Source organism: Mytilus galloprovincialis, chromosome 2, assembly GCF_965363235.1.
Source record: "Mytilus galloprovincialis chromosome 2, xbMytGall1.hap1.1, whole genome shotgun sequence".
In the NCBI taxonomy this organism is placed as follows: Eukaryota; Metazoa; Mollusca; class Bivalvia; order Mytilida; family Mytilidae; genus Mytilus; species Mytilus galloprovincialis.
Genome location: NC_134839.1, coordinates 15,141,396 through 15,162,943, shown reverse-complemented (window position 1 = coordinate 15,162,943; position 21,548 = coordinate 15,141,396). Strand labels below are relative to the sequence as shown.

The 21,548-nt window shown below is 32.8% G+C and overlaps 1 protein-coding gene and 1 long non-coding RNA gene across 4 annotated transcripts in view; both read left to right on the top strand.

Moving 5' to 3' along the window:
* Positions 1–21,548, top strand: part of LOC143062968 (SWI/SNF-related matrix-associated actin-dependent regulator of chromatin subfamily D member 1-like) — a 72,324-nt gene that overhangs the window by 39,135 nt on the left and 11,641 nt on the right. For all 3 annotated transcript variants that reach the window (XM_076234844.1, XM_076234843.1, XM_076234842.1), the window contains 2 exons: positions 37–151; positions 19,417–19,462. In XM_076234844.1, the coding sequence (XP_076090959.1) occupies positions 37–151; positions 19,417–19,462 (161 nt within the window). The remainder of the gene's footprint in view (positions 1–36; positions 152–19,416; positions 19,463–21,548) is intronic.
* LOC143062967 (uncharacterized) lies at positions 5,199–10,862 on the top strand. The gene is made up of 3 exons (XR_012974897.1): positions 5,199–9,053; positions 9,125–10,386; positions 10,458–10,862. It is a non-coding gene; the product is annotated as an uncharacterized LOC143062967 (long non-coding RNA).

Below are 21,548 nucleotides of genomic sequence, written 5' to 3'. Positions count from 1 at the left end.
AGGTAATCTTGTTATAAATCAATGTTTACTTTACAGGTATGAGATCAGGTATGTCTCCAGGCATGCCCCCACCCCCTGGACCACCTGGAATGCAGACTCCAATGGATCGGAAAAGATTACCAGATCCCAGAACAGTTCATCATATGAAAGCGTAAGATAATCATCCTTTGTTAAAAAGTCTTGCAGTAATGTTCAAAAGTTTTATGTTTTCCCTCTTTGAAATCTTATACTGGGGATTTATTCTTTATGGTACTAATTTAAGTGAATTAAGGGAAATATGTATACTTATGGACGTCCTAGTTAGGCTGAATATAAAAAAAGAAGATGTGGTATAATTGCCAATTAGACAACTCTTCACCAACTCTCCACAAGAGACCAAATGACACAGAAATTAACAACTATAGTTCACCGTACAGCCTTAAACAAGCCTGTAAGAAAAGTTATACTAAGTTGAACATTCAAATTTGTGGTTCATTTTAACCAAAGAATAACATGAAAATCAGTAGAACATCAATTCAATGAATCTTTTGAGAGAATGTATGGGATTTTATTTTCCAGTGATAAAGTGCATGATGAACAAAGCTACCCACAATGTGTATGAACAACAATTAATATAGAATAGAAAGATGCAATGCTCATGAACAGCAATTAATATAGAGTAGAATGATGCAATGTTCATGAACAACAATTATTGTAGAATAGAATGATGCAATGCTCATGAACAGCAATTATTATAGAGTAGAAAGATGCAATGTTCATGAACAGCAATTATTATAGACTAGAATGATGCAATGCTCATGAACAACAATTAAAATATCAGTGATATTGTTTGCCACAAATTACAGCAGAAATTCGGCCTTTTCCCCTAGAGAAAATTCCCAATTACTAAAAAAAATGGCTTAAAATTCCTCCCAAAAAGTTTTACATTTTCCCCAAACAGTGATGGCATTGGTAGTAATGTTTGTAAATATCGTATTCATGTTATTATTTTGATATTATAAAGCACTTTTGAGATCCAGTTTTCTGATCATAATCATCATGGTGTTTGTAACACAAGTGGTTTTTGTCGAGTCTGCAACTTTTGTTGCAGAAAGCCTGACATAGGGATAGTGATCCGGCGGCGGCGGCTACGGCGGTGTTAGCTCACTTCTTAAAAGCTATATATTTTAGAAGATGGAAGACCTGGATGCTTCATATTTTGTATATAGATGCCTCATGCTACGAAGTTTCCGTCAGTCACATGTCCATTGTCCTTGACCTCATTTTCATGGTTCAGTGACCACTTGAAAAAAGTTCAGATTTTTTGTAATGTTAAATTCTCTCTTACTGTAAGTAATAGGATAACTATATTTAGTATGTGCGTACCTTGCAAGGTCCTCATGCCCGTCAGACAGTTTTCACTTGACCTCGACCTCATTTCATGGATCAGTGAACCAGGTTAAGTTTTGGTGGTGAAGTCCATAACTCAGATACTATAAGCAATAGGTCTAGTATATTCGGTGTATGGAAGGACTGTAAGGTGTACATGTCCAACTGGCAGGTGTCATCTGACCTTGACCTCATTTTCATGGTTCAGTGGTTATAGTTAAGTTTTTGTGTTTTGGTCTGTTTTTCTCATACTTTATACAATAGGTTTACTATATTTGTTGTATGGAATGATTGTAAGGTGTACATGTCTAGCGGACAGATGTCATCTGACCTTGACCTCATTTTCATGGTTCAGTGGTCAAAGTTAAGTTTTTGTGTTTTGGTCTATTTTCTTAAACTATAAGCAATAGGTCAACTATATTTGTTGTATGGAAGCATTGTTAGCTGTACATGTCTGCCTGGCATATGGTTCAACTGACCTTGACCTCATTTTCATGATTCATGTTAAGTTTATGTGACAGTCGTAATAAAGCTTTATATTTAGGAATATCAACATAATATCAATGATTAGTAAAGAAGGCGAGACATTTCAGTGTGTGCACTCTTGTCAATGCATTAAGTACCATCATTACTTCTGTTTCTTTCCCCTCTCCGAAAAGTACCTTCCGGGTTGAAAATGTCTGACAACCAAAATATACATGAAAAAACAGTGCAAAAAAGACAGTAAAGGTCATCAAAAAATCGGAGATGTGTTTAGAATAATATTTCCCAATTTCAATAAAAAATATGCATTTTTCCCAATAAAAAATGGCAGAGGTAGTTTTGAAAAAAGACAACAATATCACTGAATATAGAATAGAAAGATGGCGGAAATTCAAATTGATCTAAATTAATATTTTGTGGTGTATATTTTTTTGGCCCGCTGTAGCAGAGGGGGCATTAAGTTTTACCCTTGTCAGACTACATGTACATCCATACATCCCAAAATTGGTTTCAGTTCTCTAACTTAGTCTCAATGAAATGTTATGAAATTTACACACAATGCTTATTACCACAAAACCCAAATCAAGTTTGAAATCTTTGTTTTTTTCAAAAATATATTTATAACTATTCCTTTAATAGTGTTTTCAACATATTCATCATCAAACACTTAATAAGACACAGTTATGTTACTGCTTTTGCAAATGAGTTTCAGGACATTTATTGATTTTTTTCATTTCTTTTGCAAAAAAAAAAAATATTAAAAAAAACATATATTTTGAGTGCAGTTTTAGTTTGTTATATCACTATTACACAATATACTCTATGAATCAAATATTTCACATATATATGCACCTGTTTTAATTTTAGTTTTTATACGACCGTAAAAATTGAACAATTTTTGGTCGTATATTGGTATCACATTGGCGTCGTCAATGTCGTCGTCGCCGTCGTCGTCCGAATACTTTTAGTTTTTGCTCTCTAACTTTAGTAAAAGTGAATAGAAATCTATGAAATTTTAACACAAGGTTTATGACCACAAAAGGAAGGTTGGGATTGATTTTGGGAGTTTTGGTCCCAACATTTTAGGAATTATGGGCCAAAACGGGCCCAAATAAGCATTTTCTTGGTTTTTGCACTATTGCTTTAGTTTAAGTAAATAGAAATCTATGAAATTTAAACACAAGGTTTATGACCATAAAAGGAAGGTTGGGTTTAATTTTGGGAGTTTTGGTCCCAACAGTTTAGGAATAAGGAGCCCAAAGGGTCCAAAATTGAACTTTGTTTGATTTCATCAAAAATTGAATAATTGGGGTTCTTTGATATGCCGAATCTAACTGTGTATGTAGATTCTTAATTTTTGGTCCCGTTTTCAAATTGGTCTACATTAAGGTTCAAAGGGTCCAAAATTAAACTTAGTTTGATTTTAACAAAAAATGAATCCTTGGGGTTCTTTGATATGCTGAATCTAAAAATGTACTTAGATTTTTTATTATTGGGGATTTCAGATTTCATAAATAAAAAGAAAATTTCTTCAAACATGTTTTTGAGAGGATTAATATTCAACAGCATAGTGAATTGCTCAAAGGCAAAAAAAATATTTTAAGTTCATTAGACCACATTCATTCTGTGTCAGAAACCTATGCTGTGTCAACTATTTAATCACAATCCAAATTTAGAGCTGAATCCAGCTTGAATGTTGTGTCCATACTTGCCCCAACCGTTCAGGGTTCAACCTCTGCGGTCGTATAAAGCTGCGCCCTGCGGAGCATCTGGTTATAAAATGTTTTTAAAACACATGCATATGGCACTGTTAACATAAATAATCATTTCCTTCAAATCAGTGATTTGCTTTACAATATTCTTTGAAAATATTCTATTTAAAATTGAAAATCAAAATAGTTTTCAGAGAAAAAAATTCCAGTCAGTAAGAGGCAAATTCACTTCACATGTCAAATAATATCACATTGTAGTCATTGCAGTCTGGCTTCGTCGTCCGAAGACATTTGGTTTCCAGACAATAACTTTAGTATAAGTGAAAAGAAATATATGAAATTAAACCACAAGGTTTAGAAACACACAAGGAAGGTTGGGATTGATTTTGGGGATTTGGGTCCTAACAGTTTATGAATTATGGGCCAAAATGGGAAAAAATTAAGCATTTTTATACGACCGCAAATTTTGAAAAAATTTTCGTCGTATATTGCTATCACGTTGGCGTCTGCGTCGTCGTCGTCGTCGTCGTCGTCGTCCGGCGTCCGTATACTTTTAGTTTTCGCACTCTAACTTTAGTAAAAGTGAATGGAAATCTATGAAATTTTAACACAAGGTTTATGACCACAAAAGGAAGGTTGGTATTGATTTTGGGAGTTTTGGTCCCAACATTTTAGGAATTAGGGGCCAAAAAGGGCCCAAATAAGCATTTTCTTGGTTTTCGCACTATAACTTTAGTTTAAGTTAATAGAAATCTATGAAATTTTGACACAAGGTTTATGACCACAAAAGAACGGTTGGGATTGATTTTGGGAGTTTTGGTCTCAACAGTTTAGGAATTAGGGGCCAAAAAAGGGCCCAAATAAGCATTATTCTTGGTTTTCGCACAATAACATTAGTTTAAGTAAATAGAAATCAATGAAATTTAAACACAATGTTAATGACTACAAAAGGAAGGTTGGTATTGATTTTGGGAGTTTAGGTCCCAACAGTTTAGGAATTAGGGGCCAAAAAGGGACCCAAATAAGCATTTTTCTTGGTTTTCGCACCATAACGTTAGTATAAGTAAATAGAAATCTATGAAATTTAAACACAAGGTTTATGACCATAAAAGAAAGGTTGGGTTTGATTTTGGGAGTTTTGGTCCCAACATAATAAGGGGCCCAAAGGGTCCAAAATTAAACTTTTGTTTGATTTCATCAAAATTGAATAATTGGGGTTCTTTGATATGCTGAATCTAACTGTCATGACTGTGTATGTAGATTCTTAACTTTTGGTCCCGTTTTCAAATTGGTCTACATTAAGGTCCAAAGGGTCCAAAATTAAACTTAGTTTGATTTTGACAAAAAATGAATCAGTTAGGTTCTTTGATATGCTGAATCTAAAAATGTACTTAGATTCTTGATTATTGGCCCAGTTTTCAAGTTGGTCCAAATCGGTGTCCAAAATTAAACTTTGTTTGATTTCATCAAAAATTGAATAAATGGGGTTCTTTGATATACCAAATCTAACTGTGTATGTAGATTCTTCATTTTTGGTCCTGTTTTCAAATTGGTCTACACTAAAGTCCAAAGGGTCCAAAATTAAACTTAGTCTGATTTTAACAAAAATTGAAATCTTGAAGTTCTTTGATATGCTGAAAGGAAATTTGATTTATTAAATTATAGTTTATACACAATACAATACATCTGTTATCAATGATTTCAGCAGGCAGTTATCATAGTCTATTCTTAGGCAATTACATAACATTTATTTTTAGCTTAGTAGGAATAGTGCCCTAGAGGGGGGTTAGAGTATTGTTGAAGAATTGAGAGAAAGCATCGTTGTATTGGATGCAATTACAATCAGCTATTATTTACTGTTTTCGAACCATATTCGAAAAATCTTTTTAATATTCTTATGTTAACGAATATTGACATTGTTATACGTTTCTTTGGAATAGTGATTGGATATTGTTCATTTGATTGAGTAATGATTATCTCTTCAATAAAATTATAACTTTTCCAAGTGTGTGCTATGGGTACGCGCCCAGGTAACAGAGATCATCGTATTATGATCCATAATATTTCGAAACTGGAATTAAACACTTCGTGTAGAGTTGAGAACAAGAACAAGAGATGTCCAGCTCACGCTATGAAAGGGCTTATTGACCTTATTTCGATATCGAGACATTCATTCGGCCATGACAGCATTTACAAGTGCGCGATCCCACAATGCACCGCATAAATGTAAACAATAACAATTATGGGAATAGAACCACGATCGAGTAGACTAAGTGTGTAAATGTTCGTTCAGTATTGAAATCTACAACTTTGAATTAATAAATAACTGTTTGTCAAACATTTTCCAGAAATGTCAGTATCATTACAAGTTTCCCGTACATTTTGCCCGCCAGTTTTTATTGCTATGTCGACGGCAGTAAACATTCCCTAAACACTACTTTTGAACTCATGCTATATCAGTATACACACTACTCCCAGCTCTACATACACTTTCCAATTGCGTCGACTCTTTAACGTTTCATCGTTTTGAATAAGCAGCCGATAAGCATGTTTCTACCGCCCAGGCTCGGGGATTCAGTGATCGTTATACATTTAGATACATACGAATCTGTTATGGTTATTATACAGAACCCTGCCTCTGGTGGAAACTCTTTTGCCTCAACGTAGAAAATATTACAGCAGCAACCCTATAACTATATTTAATCAAAGGACATCTATTTACTTAGACATGGAGAAGACTTCTGTTTTACCGAGTGGAATTAGTAATTACGTAGTCTGAGGTCAATTCCGTACCAGGAGAGAAGAAGATGTCGTCCTAATCAGTAGTTCAGATTAGTCCTTACAACTATATTAATTCCGCAAGTCCTTCAACACTAGCCCAACAGCACTGAGGGCACTTTTAGATCATACAGAACACATCAGGTCTACCATATATACGGGTTTATCATATACTAGTGCAGTACGGTGTGAAGAGCAGCATGGAGATTCGAGGACACGTATATATGTCTAAACTTCTTAAGGATATGCAACTGAATATATGGTATTGGTGGAAACTTAACTGTCTTTGCCTTTGTTAAGTATAAGTAATATTTTGTATTTTATTGATAGCAAAACATACATCTGTAATAACAGCAGATACATATATAATAAGTAATACTATGTATTAATGTCTCATATTTTAGCACCTAGTATCACACAGTATTTATATCTCTATTCTAGATTGTTCCACACCTGCAGAGATCTCTTCAGGTGAACATTTCGTACAGTATAAGTATGAATATATATTTATATGTATTATATTTCAGCACATAGTACAGATGCACACAGTATGTATCATGTTCATATATCTATTATAGATTGCTATCTCTATTCTAGATTATTCTACACCTTCCAGGACATTTCTCAGTCATATGTATTCATTTTATATGTATGATATTTCATCACATAGCACGCAGTTTTTATCATATTTATAAAAATTTATTCCAGAGTGTTCCACACCTGCCTGGATCTCTCCAGGTGTATATTTCGTACAGTATATTAAGAAATAATATGAATTTAAATGTATATATTTCAGCACATAGTACATGAAGCACACAGTATTTATCATGTTCATATCTCTATTCTATTTTGCTATCTCTATACTAGATTATTTTACACATTCCAGGATCTCCCAAGGTGGACATTTCTTAGTATAAGTAATGCATACATGTATGTATTTAGTTTATATGTTTTATATTTCAGCACATAGTACATGTAGCACACATGTACAGTATTTATCATGTTTATATCTTTAGTTTAGATTGCTCCACACATGCAGGGATCTCCCCAAGTGGCCATTTCATACAGTACAGTTATATAATTATATTTCAGGTCGTTCGTGCTCTTTATATATATTGCACTACGTCATGTACGTCTTGTTTTATACATGTTATATATATTGTACTACAGGTCATTCTTTTTCTTGGTCATTCTTTTTCTTTATGTATATTGTATTACACCTGCTGGATCGCCACAGGTCATTCTTTATATTTATGTATATTGTACTACATTGTACGACACCTGCTGGGTCGCCACAGGTCATTCATTCTCTTTCTGTATATACTGTAATACACCTGCTGGATCACCACAGGTCATTCTTTCTCTTTATGTATATTGTACTACACCTGCTGGATCGCCACAGGTCGTTCTTTCTATTATGTATATTGTATTCACCTGCTGGATCGCCACAGGTCATTCTTTCTCTTTAATATGTAAATTGTACTACACCTGCTGGATCGCCACAGGTCATTCATGCTCTTTATGTATATTGTACTACACCTGCTGGGTCGCCACAGGTCATTCATGCTCTTTATGTATATTGTAATACACCTGCTGGGTCGCCACAGGTCATTCATGCTCTTTATGTATATTGTACTACACCCGCTGGATCGCCACAGGTCATTCATGCTCTTAATGTATATTGTACTACACCTGCTGGATCGCCACAGGTCATTCATTCTCTTTTTTTTTTATTGCACTACATCTGCTGGATCGCCACAGGTCGTTTATTATCTTAATATTAAGTATTAATGTATTATATTTAAACCTTCTCGAGTATTTAAGGATTACTAAGACTTCCCAGGTTGTTTCTTTTATTTTATTTTACAGAAAAAATACAGATACAGATACAGATATTAAAACCTTCGTTTTCCGATGAAGACTTCAGAACTTTATAGCACCGTTATATATAAGGAAAGCAATACCTTGATGCCTGCGTTCATAGTAATTATGTGTTAGAACGACAGTGACTTTCAACTTTCGTTTATTAACCTATCGTTTTCGGATGCAGAATTTAGAACTATAAAGCACCGGAATATATGAGGATAGCATATCTTGAGGCAGACTTCAGAACTATATAGCACCCGAATATATAAGGAAAACAATACCTTGATTCCTGCCTTCATAGTAATAATGTGTCAGAACTACAGTCACACTACTTTAAGCATTAAACGCAAGAAATTTTATCTATTTAAGACAGATTTAATCCGCCTGGGTTAGAGAGAAAGTGATTTCAGTGGTCACTCCTTCAGAACTGGTAGAGGGTTCTTTCTAACGCACAACAGAAATGTGTCATTTTTTTTTTGTTTGTTGTTGAAATTATTGTATTGTAAATCTATTTTTTTTTTATTTTTTTTTATATATATATTATTATTTTATTTTTTTTACATTTGTATTTGTTAGCATTATTATTTCTTGGGGGCTTTCATTCTTTCATTTTATGAAATCATTTCATTTGGCTTTTTAATTCCAGGGGAATCATACTCCCCCAATTCAATAATACATCAGATAGGTTAATTCCTGTCAAGGAACAAATTGTATTTTAAGTAGTATTTTTACTATGCTGGGATCGCCCAGGAGCAATTAGGTTCATTCCTGGGGATCGCCCCAGGAATTAGGTTCATTCCTGGGGATCGCCCCAGGAACTAGGTTCATTCCTGGGGATCGCCTCAGGTTCATTCCTGGGGATCGCCTCAGGTTCATTCCTGTCGAGGAAATAGGTTCATTCCTGGGGATCGCCTCAGGTTCATTCCTGTCGAGGAAAATAGGTTCATTCCTGGGGATCGCCTCAGGTTCATTCCTGTCGAGGAAAATAGGTTCATTCCTGGGGATCGCCTCAGGTTCATTCCTGTCGAGGAAAATAGGTTCATTCCTGGGGATCGCCCCAGGAACATTTTTTACTAATCGTTTATTTTTATTTTTCTCATATTTTGATAAGTTTTAAATTTATTTTCTCATATTTTGAATAGTTTGAAATATTTATTTCAAATTCTTTTAAGTGAATGAGTAGCCCCAAGAAAGCCAATAATGTATTATATTATTAGTCATCCAATGTAGAAAGATATGTACTGTTATGTTACAGTTTATTTTAATATTATGTGTAGATTTAGTATGTTTTGATATTTTAATAATAAAACATAAATCTTAAATTGTGTTGTGTATAAAAGGAAATTTGATTTATTAAATTATAGTTTATACACAATACAATACATCTGTTATCAATGATTTCAGCAGGCAGTTATCATAGTCTATTCTTAGGCAATTACATAACATTTATTTTTAGCTTAGTAGGAATAGTGCCCTAGAGGGGGGTTAGAGTATTGTTGAAGAATTGAGAGAAAGCATCGTTGTATTGGATGCAATTACAATCAGCTATCCCACCCACCATCCCCAACTACACCTGTGCATTAACTGGGTATTTAGCGTACATGTTAGGTATGATATGGATGTATTAAAAATATGTAAAGTATTTGAAGGTGTTATTTTAGTTACAGTCAGGCCAATATTGTGGAATTCTGACTGCAAGTTCTTGGTATTTCTGTTTAAGAATAATTCATACAGTTGTTTAGTTTGTTATGTTTTATTCAAGCTGAAGTGTGTCTCATGCAATGCATTCCAGCGAAGTCAAAATATATCTATTAAAAAATCGATGTTATAGAAAGAGTGATTTGAAATTGCTATATGACATTGTTATATTTTCTTCTATATATCTAGTTTGTTAGTTTAAAAATATCAACATTTGTTTACCTCTTGTGTTAGGGGCTACTCATATGGAAATGATATGTGCCTTTGCTTTTTAATTCCAGGGGAATCATACTCCCCCAATTCAATAATACATCAGATAGGTTAATTCCTGTCAAGGAACAAATTGTATTTTAAGTAGTATTTTTACTATGCTGGGATCGCCCAGGAGCAATTAGGTTCATTCCTGGGGATCACCCCAGGAATTAGGTTCATTCCTGGGGATCGCCCCAGGAACTAGGTTCATTCCTGGGGATCGCCTCAGGTTCATTCCTGGGGATCGCCTCAGGTTCATTCCTGTCGAGGAAATAGGTTCATTCCTGGGGATCGCCTCAGGTTCATTCCTGTCGAGGAAAATAGGTTCATTCCTGGGGATCGCCTCAGGTTCATTCCTGTCGAGGAAAATAGGTTCATTCCTGGGGATCGCCTCAGGTTCATTCCTGTCGAGGAAAATAGGTTCATTCCTGGGGATCGCCCCAGGAACATTTTTTACTAATCGTTTATTTTTATTTTTCTCATATTTTGATAAGTTTTAAATTTATTTTCTCATATTTTGAATAGTTTGAAATATTTATTTCAAATTCTTTTAAGTGAATGAGTAGCCCCAAGAAAGCCAATAATGTATTATATTATTAGTCATCCAATGTAGAAAGATATGTACTGTTATGTTACAGTTTATTTTAATATTATGTGTAGATTTAGTATGTTTTGATATTTTAATAATAAAACATAAATCTTAAATTGTGTTGTGTATAAATCCAAAAATGTACTTAGATTTTTTATTATGGGCCCAGTTTTCAAGTTGGTCCAAATCAGGATCTTAAATTATTATATTAAGTATTGTGCAATAGCAAGTCTTTTCAATTGCACAGTATTGCGCAATGGCAAGAAATATCTGATTGCACAATATTGTGAAATATCAAATTTTTTTTTAATTAGAGTTATCTTTCTTTGTCCAGAATCAACTTAAATCTTTGTTATATACAATATACAATGTATATTCACTTTTTACTACCAACTGATAAATTAAAATAATCTTTACCATTCAGTGATAACAAGCAGTTTTTTTACATCTTAATATTTTATGATGTATTTAAATGAGTAGTTATTGTTGCAAACTCCATTAGAAATTTTAATTGAGATTAGTTTTGGAATAAGGGAAAGGGGGATGTGATTAAAAAAATTGGGTTCAATTTTTCTCATTTGAAATTTCATAAATAAAAAAGAAAATTTCTTCAAACATTTTTTTGAGAGGATTAATATTCAACAGCATAGTGAATTGCTCTAAGAGAAACAAAAATTTTAAGTTCATTAGAACACATTCATTCTGTGTCAGAAACCTATGCTGTGTCAACTATTTAATCACAATCCAAATTTAGAGCTGAATCCAGCTTGAATGTTGTGTCCATACTTGCCCTAACCGTTCAGGGTTCAACCTCTGCGGTCGTATAAAGCTACGCCCTGCGGAGCATCTGGTTCTAGTTTCCAGACAATAACTTGTGGAATGGTGTATGGATCTCTGAAATTATACCACAAGGTTCAGTAACAGAAAGGGATGGTTATGATTGGCTTTTGGGGATTATGGCTCAAATTGTTTAGGAATTAGGGGCAAAAAAGGGGGGAAAACAAGGGTGTCCTTGTTAATGGTTAATGGACAATTACTTTTAATTAAATGTTAAGTTTTGATAACCTGGGGCAGAAAGAGGGGAGGGGGGGGGGGGAGAAATTGTGGGTGGAACAATTTTTCTTAAGATTTCAGAAATAAGTATTTTTTTCTCCCAAAAAACCAAAGTGTATTGTATTTTTTTTTTTTTTTTTTTTTTTTGGTCAATTTGCAACAGCATGGTGTATTGCACAATAGCAAAATTGGATATAAATTCACTTCATATAACCTATCTGAGTTCTTTGACTAAAGTTATTCTCTGTCAGAAACCTATTACGTGTCAAAGATTTAATTGCGATCCATATTCAGACCTGTATCAAGCGGGAATATTGTGTCCATTATTGCCCCAACTGTTCAGGGTTGGATGTTTATGGTTGTATCTAGCTGCGCTCTGCGAAGCATTTTATTGGAACATAAAATCATGTTACTGGCATTCCCGTATGGACTCGAGCCCTCAACCCCATCTATGTATGTCAAAAACTGTCAAAGATACAAGACCTAATACAAACTAGTTGTCTGTAAACTTGTCCTATTGGTCAAATTGACCTATATTAGAATGTTAAAGGGTTAGACAGTTTTTAACAAACATGCAAACATAAATTTGTAATAAATAGATAAAATATGATAAAAATAGACCTAGTTTGTCTGATTCTACCCACATGTGACAAGAAATGGAAACAGTAGTCAAGTATAAAGTTTTGTTTGGACAGTCTTACTTCTATGGGGTGTTTAAAGACCTTGACTTCACATGAGAGTCTTGCATGTTCTATATTGGACTGTCTTGGCAAAAAAAAAAATTGATGGGGAAGAAAGTTCTCAAAGTTATAAATTACCAGACTTATCATTTAGCAGACCAACTGCCTGTTAAGTCTTTATGTACCCATAAGTAGGTCTTGAATTAATGCAGTTCGAAGACCAAATAAATTATTTTGATATTGCTGGTTTTGATACTAAGCGATGATATAGAATAAAATAGATACTGTGGATTTATTATTATTCGTTGGATACCAATTTTCGTGGATTTCTTGGGTACAGGTGAACCACAAAATTAAATGTACAACGAATAACAAATTTTCTATAGGCTGGTCTGCAGACTTTGGCAAAACCATGAAACTATATATCCACGAATATGCAAGTTTTCCTCAATCCACGAAAATTGAATCCCACGAAAATAACTGAATCAACATTAGATAGATTATATGGTAACTAAAATAGGCCTAAAAAGAGTTAATTATATAAATGTTTACATCTTTTGTTCATGTATTATTATATAAGGTTAGTTGTCTCATGGGCAATCATACCTCTTCTTACTTTTGTATTATAAGATTAACTTTGGAACAGATTATCTTTAACAGATTAATCATACAAGTAACAGGTTAAAATAATCTTCAGTTATAAATGTATAAACTTCCAAAATCAAAGCCAAACCTCCTCAATTTACCAATTGTATTTCTTTCCAAAATCAGTTCTATTATTTATCAAATAATTATTTACTTTTTTATGTCTACAAATGAGACTAGGTAATTTTCTGAAATGCACTGAACATTTCAGAAGGTGAAATGTACCTTCTGAAATGTTCAACTATAAGAGCTTAATCCTATTACGTTACTTAATGCTTAATATTCCATTACAAAAAAAAATGCAAGTCATAGTACAAATTAGGGGGAAAATTTAGCACTATTTCAAATATGTTAGTCTGCCAATTAGGTATGTTGTCATTAAAGGGCTGCATTAAAGTACAGGCAGTCTTGAATACTTTTGAGTATTAAAAAGATTATAAGGTTACTTGATACTCACTTCGTGCTGGTTTAAAGCAGGTCAATTCTCTGAATAAGTAACTGAACAAAATTATCAAATTGGGAAAAACATAGGTTATATCTTGAAATAGTGATTATTCTATAGCGACAATTTATAGAAATTCAAGACAAAATTTCATGATTTTAGTTTTGGTCAGACTTTTTGTGCACCCAGAAAATAAAAGATATGCAAAAATTCAAAAAAGTCATGTTTTTAATTATTCATCTATCCAGAAATTTCAAATTTCCTCTTGGCCTTTATTGTTGTCGAGTGGTCTAAGTTTGTTCTACTACTCAGTCACTAGCTATTCTGTCAACATTGAGGAAGTGAATTTGAGTCCTACAAGTGGCAGGTGAGACTAACTCCAATCTTAATTTCCTGGGTTTTATGATGGTCAATTAATATTTTTTCTCTTGGCACTAGCTATATAGGGGGTCCTCCACCAATAAAAAAATTGCTGCTCAGAAATAGCCAACATTGCTAAAAGTGATCAAAAATCAATCAATCAATCAAAAGTCCACCTCTTATGAAAGAGGTAGATGCCAAGAACAAGACCTACTAAATGCACCATAGAGCCAATTGTTGTCAAAAGTATACAGTAGTAGGAGCTTCTTAATCTTTCAGAAATGGTCTAGTTTCCAACATTATAGAACTTTATATGAACTACATATTTACCTAGTGTTGTATCGATTTGTTAAATATGTTATGTAATACCTCATGTTAGACCTTTCTGTCTGATAGTTTTTGCATACATTTTTATCCTATAAATAGTCAAATTGTCTGATCACATCTTTGATGTACAATCTTGTTACTGACAATGATAGATTTAATATAGACTTTTCTTTATGTAACATGAATAAGAATTTGCTTAAGATTGATAAACAAAGTAAGTTCACTTGTGAATGCCTTTATTGCACTGACTTAAACAAAGTAAGTTCATTTGTGAATGCCTTTATTTGACTGACTTAAACAAAGTAAGTTCATTTGTGAATGCCTTTATTTGACTGACTTAAACAAAGTAATTTCATTTGTGAATGCCTTTATTGCACTGACTTAATATTAGGGCCAAGCTAAGTCAGGCTATAGTATGCACCTTCTCCCATCCAGCTTTTGGTCAGAAATTTTTTCTGCTTTGTTTCTTTGAAAAAAAAACTTGGAATTCAATGATGAAACTTTTTATCACTTCTGAAATGCACATGTATTTCTATCTAAAGCTTTTAAAAAAAGATCATTCTGTTACACACCCTGCAAAGCAGTGAATTAGTATATTTTGCATTACATTTGAATTTGGGATTGAAATGATGATTTTCCACACCAAAAAAATGACATAAGTTTGAGAAACTTTTTTATACAATCTTCTGACTTGGATATGGAGAGAACTTTGCCTCATTGGCACTCATACCACATCTTCTTACAAATGTATATCAATTTACACTTGAACAGAATGGACCTTCACAGAAAAGCTCCATAACTTGTGTAGTTATGTAATTTGAACTTCAGTAAGAAATTCCACTTTGTTATGACTAAGTTATGGGTTTTTTCGGTAAGAAAAAGATGTTCCTAAGCTATTGTAATCTTGGCCCAATTTCTGTTTCTTTTTAGGTGAGGTGGTCTGGGTATGTTTACTGTTGACAAGTGTTACTTTTTTGTTGAGAATGAGTCACCATTTAAAGATTTGAAGTGAAATTTTTGTGCAGCTGTTTGCATAAAGTGATTTTGATTGCCGCCTGTAGTCTGTTCATCCAGTTGTTTATCTATTAATGTCTGTCTACCTGTTATCAAAATGAAATAGATTAAAGATCCACTGCACTTTCTTGATTTTAATTGCAATGGAATGTAAAAGGTCTTATTTTAAAAAAGTACATGTAATAGGACTGTCTCTGTGTTTAAAAGTGACAAAACCAATAGTTGATTCCCATGGTATACATTTGGAAACATTCATAATAGAAAGTTGTATTTGTTTTACTTTCATATGTATCAACATTCATTGTATATTAATCATTTAAGGGGATACGTATACATTTTTTTATCCCAAGGGTTTTTACATACAAGCAATTTTTCACCTATATATCTAATCAATTCAAATATGTAATAGATAATATATCATTATTTGTGTTATAGCTGAAAAATAAGGGTGGTGACTCCTGTTTTTCATTTGAGATTCTGAAAGAATTTGATAAGAGTTATTTAAATCTCATATTTTATTCCTAAATTCTAACATTTATAGTTTACCTTTTATTCACTTAATGATGCTTTTTATGCCCCATTAACATTTAGGGGCATTATGTTTTTCGGTCTGTGTGTCTGTTGGTTCATCTGTCCTTATGTCTGTCTTTTCGTCTGTCTGTTTGTCTGTCCAGCTTGATGTAAAAGTTTTTGCTCAAGGTAGTCTGATGAAGTCCAATCAACTTAAAACTTAGTTCACATGTTTCCTATGATATGATCTTTCTTTTTTTGCCGTATTTATGTACATTATGTTTGCAGGTTTGTACGTCCGTCTGTTTGTCTTCTTTTTGGTCGAGGTATTTTTGATGAAGTTGAAGTCCAATCAACTTGAAACTTACATGTAGTACACATGTTCCCTATGATATGATCTTTCTAATTTTAATGCCAAATTTAAGATTTCCCCCCATTTTCATGGTCCATTGAACATAGAAAATGATAGTGCGGATGGGGCATCCTTTTACTATGGACACATTCTTGTTCTCTGTATAATCCCTTGCTATGAAATGTCTCATTCTTTCACAACCCAGTAGCTTGAAAACAAACAATCATTTATATTATATTTTGAACATATCAGAATATAATATTCCATTTTGGCAGAGTATGTAAAAGTTTATTCAAATCTCGTTTATGCACTCCCATAAAATTGAGAATGGAAATGGGGAATGTGTCAAAGAGACAACAAACTGACCATAGAGCAGAAACCTTAAGTTTTCAAAATATTTTAAAACTTTCATAAGATTTGAAATGGCATGGGTATATTTGATAACAAAAGCATCATCTAGTTTTAATGTAAACTACAGGGAGGTGTGTATCATGTCCCCATTGCACAGCTGGTTCTTTACAATCTCTATCTTATCTCATACTATTTTTGTTGTTCCATAATTTGTCCTTAGAAATACCCAATAGTACAAGAAGTAGAGCAATATTTAAAGTAGCTACAGTTATAGGTTGACAATACAAAACTATAGTGATGATCTATGATAAAGATCCAAGGTTAACTTCACAAACAGAATGCTATTAAATATCTTTAAAAATATCGGTCAGCCATAGTGTTTATTATTTTGTAATAAAACAAAGTTCTGCCATGATTATTGCTCATTTAGGTGGAAGACTAAATTGTTTGGAGGCTAGATGAATAGTGTTTTGTATGGTCAAAATTAAGTTCAGTGGACTTTAATGGGTATATTATATGATCTCTTGATTTTTAAATGAAATGTGGTCATTTTTCAAGTGAAACTGATTTTCTAAAAAACTTATGTGAATGGAAGTGTTCTTATAAATTAAGAGTACTGTAAATTCACAAATTGTTGCAAGGTTTTTGTTACGGTGAATCATGCAACTAGGTGAGTATCTCAGTAGTAGGACCTCCCATTCTGCTATCTTATGCATAGAACTGTATGCTGATTTTCCTGAAATAGGAATGATCTTTGAACAAAAATGAAAGTGCTTTTCCTTTGCTTTTTTGTGCACATACTGATTTTGTGTCATATATGGATATCTCATATCCTCTCTTTTCTCTTATACTTGTGACCTCTTGTTACATTTTTAACAAAAAATAAAGCAGTTAAGAGTAATAAGGGAAGTTTGAACTTCTCATAATCAATCAGAGATGGTCTATTGTTTATGCCCCACATTTGGGCATTGTGTTTTTCGGTCTGTTTTTTTTTTGTCTATTCTGCTTCAGGTTTAAGTTTTTGGTCAATGTACATTTTTAGGAAGTCGAAGTCCAATCAACTTGAAACTAACTAAATGTTCCCTATGATAAGATCTTTTTAATTATAATGCCAAATTAGAGTTTTGACCCATAGAAAACACTAGTGCTGTGGGTCATCCATGTACTATGTACACATTCTTGTTGTTTTTGGTTTTGCCTAAGTCTGCATACAAGCCTGTAAAATGTGTACTTGATTGAATATTGACCGATTCCAACAAAAATTCATATCCCACAAATCATACTGAATCCATAGTTTGACCAAAATGGACCCAAAGAGAATAGCCAAATTCATATCCAACAAATCATACTGAATCCATAGTTTGACCAAAATGGACCCAAAGAGAATAGCCAAATTCATATCCCACAAATCATACTGAATCCAAAGTTTGACCAAAATGGACCCAAAGAGAATAGCCAAATTCATATCCCACAAATCATACTGAATCCATAGTTTGACCAAAATGGACCCAAAGAGAAAGCCAAATTCATATCCCACAAATCATACTGAATCCAAAGTTTGACCAAAATGGACCCAAAGAGAATAGCCAAATTCATATCCCACAAATCATACTGAATCCATAGTTTGACCAAAATGGACCCAAAGAGAATAGCCAAATTCATATCCCACAAATCATACTGAATCCAAAGTTTGACCAAAATGGACCCAAAGAGAATAGCCAAATTCATATCCCACAAATCATACTGAATCCAAAGTTTGACCAAAATGGACCCAAAGAGAATAGCCAAATTCATATCCCACTAATCATACTGAATCCAAAGTTTGACCAAAATGGACCCAAAGAGAATAGCCAAATTCATATCCCACAAATCATACTGAATCCAAAGTTTGACCAAAATGGACCCAAAGAGAATAGCCAAATTCATATCCCACAAATCATACTGAATCCAAAGTTTGACCAAAATGGACCCAAAGAGAATAGCCAAATTCATATCCCACTAATCATACTGAATCCAAAGTTTGACCAAAATGGACCCAAAGAGAATAGCCAAATTCATATCCAACAAATCATACTGAATCCATAGTTTGACCAAAATGGACCCAAAGAGAATAGCCAAATTCATATCCCACAAATGATACTGAATCCAAAGTTTGACCAAAATGGACCCAAAGAGAATAGCCAAATCCATATCCCACAAATCATACTGAATCCACAGTTTGACCAAAATGGACCCAAAGAGAATAGCCAAATTCATATCCCACAAATCATACTGAATCCAAAGTTTGACCAAAATGGACCCAAAGAGAATAGCCAAATTCATATCCCACTAATCATACTGAATCCAAAGTTTGACCAAAATGGACCCAAAGAGAATAGCCAAATTCATATCCAACAAATGATACTGAATCCAAAGTTTGACCAAAATGGACCCAAAGAGAATAGCCAAATTCATATCCCACAAATCATACTGAATCCAAAGTTTGACCAAAATGGACCCCAAGAGAATAGCCAAATCCATATCCCACAAATGATACTGAATCCAAAGTTTGACCAAAATGGACCCCAAGAGAATAGCCAAATCCATCAAAAGTTAACTTTCCCTGAGCCTAAGTTTTAAATTAATTCCTAAAGTTATCAATGGTGCTATAAAAAAAATTTGTCGTAAATCATGTAGGTACTGATGCACTGACTAATAGTCCTTCTACAAGTGATATCTACCCAGTGCTTGAAATTGAAATCACACTTAATAATACTGGTGCATACAAAGTTATACATGAATGTTGCTGAGATTTTGTGAGAGCTGATCGAGGATATAAGTAGGACTCTTGTTTCTATGGTGAACAACTAAGTCATCTGGAAACTTAGATTTTGCAAAGTTGTTTTTCTTATGACATTGTTTATTACTTCTAAAAACTTTTTATTTATATTTTTCAGGAAACAAAAAAAGAAGAAAGTGGCTGATAAAATTTTACCACAAAGGGTACGTACAATAAGTCACATATTCTCCCAAGTCTGTAGTTTTGTCAGGTAAATTTTGTTTGTTGATAACTTTTTAAATGGAAATGAGGCATGTCAATGTTTAATAGAGTACTTTGTAGGTTTATAAACCATTTATAAGACAGATGGTTGTTATTTACATTTAATGATAAATATAACTAAATTGTTTCCATATATAGATTACACAGGTACTATATATTGACAGTAGTAAAGAAAATTTAAATTACAGTCATGATATAAATTATTAAAGGTCCTGTTCATATTTTTGGATTGCTCTGGATTTAAACTAGTATAAGAAGGTCATATTTTACATGGAAGAGATGTTTCATATAATTCCCCACTCCCTTAAAAAACTACTTTGTAAATGAGTCTTCAGAATGATCCCAAATTGATTGTTTTAATTAAGTTACCCTTTTAAATAAAAAGAATTGACCAAATGAATGTTTTATTGCCCAACCAATAAGTACATTTTGCATATATAGCAGTGTCTCATCCGCCATAACTGATACTGGGCATTACCGTTTAGCATCATGGTAATGTGATGCAATCTTGTAGATGATAGTATGAATGGTATGAGGTCTATATAAATTTCCTTTTGACTTACTCATGTTGAAATGTTCTTTTTCATATACTTTGGAAATTAAATGAAAAATAATAGTCCTAAACCATTTATTGAGGTACTTTTTCAACAGCCAATATCAAATTCGTTGTTGCTAAAATTGACTTCAGAATATACATTAATCTGATAATTTCTTAGCATTGTCTATACTGCCCAACCTACCAATTAGGTCCCTTAAATTATAAAATGTTTAATTAAATATACCATTTAAAATTTCAAATTGAAATAGTGGTCACTATTTTAAATAATATAACTTTTCTGTCATTCCAAAGTGAACTCAATCAGGACTTAGATTTAAAAATATTCTAAATAGTTAATGGCATTGTTGCAATGATGTTGTTAACAACTAGGTTTAAGCGTACTAAGCTTTACGCATTAGTTACAACCAACATTATTTAACCGCATAACCTACTTTGATTCTTGTTCAAGGTAATAGGTGACAAAAAGTAGTATCTGGGCGGTGTATGAAAACATATGTTAATTAATGCCTTGTTCGCAGATTAATAATTTTTTAAATAATTTGAAAGTTCATCTAGCACATTAAATAGAATTGTATGCATGCATGCGTTGATAAAACTTTCTTTCTGCATTATTGCCCTAATAATGTATTTGTAAAAAGTAGACGATTTTCAAAAAAGGCTTATAAACTCAAAATCATGTAGAAATACTATACGACTGTTAAGTTCAAATCAGATCTATAAATAGGCATTAATAGTTTCGGATTCATCATGTGATGATAGAACTTATGTACTACACTTTTACCACGCCCCATTTGTGTCACATGTTCTTTGAAAAAAGGGCTGGACTAACTCATAACAAGTGCCAATAAAAAGTCCAAAGAGTAAATAAGATATATATATAGGCGCCAAATGACTAATTTGTTTTTCAAAATGATTTGCAAATAGACATTATGTAACATATTAAGCTATTTGTCAGTTTTTCAGCTACTTAAATTTGGTACCTATCAATTACTTGAAAGATTTTGATTGGTTTCCTTTTTAATTTATTTCAGATTTCAGAAGGATGCAAATGTATAATTTCTCTTAATTATTCCAAAAAAAATTTTAGATAAAAAAGTCTTCATCAATTTGGCTGCATTTAATTTATCTTAAAAAATAAATTTATGATTGAATTACAAAATTGAACTACGAGTATCTAGATTTGAGTTTTTAGCAGTATTATTTTTACTTTCTCTTAATTATTCCAACAAGATGTTGGAAAATGTACTTTAATGCTTAAGGTAACTCTCGTTCACTTCAGAAAAACACTTTAGGAGTATTTACTTCATCTCAGAATTTTTTATTTTAAATTTAAAAGATGAATAAATTGCTATTTCAAAAAGATAATATCTTTATTATATAACATTATTTTTTTTAAATTGTCTTGGAAAACATACATTTTATTCTATCCTGTTATGGGTTCTGATTGAATTATTTGATATCTTGTTATG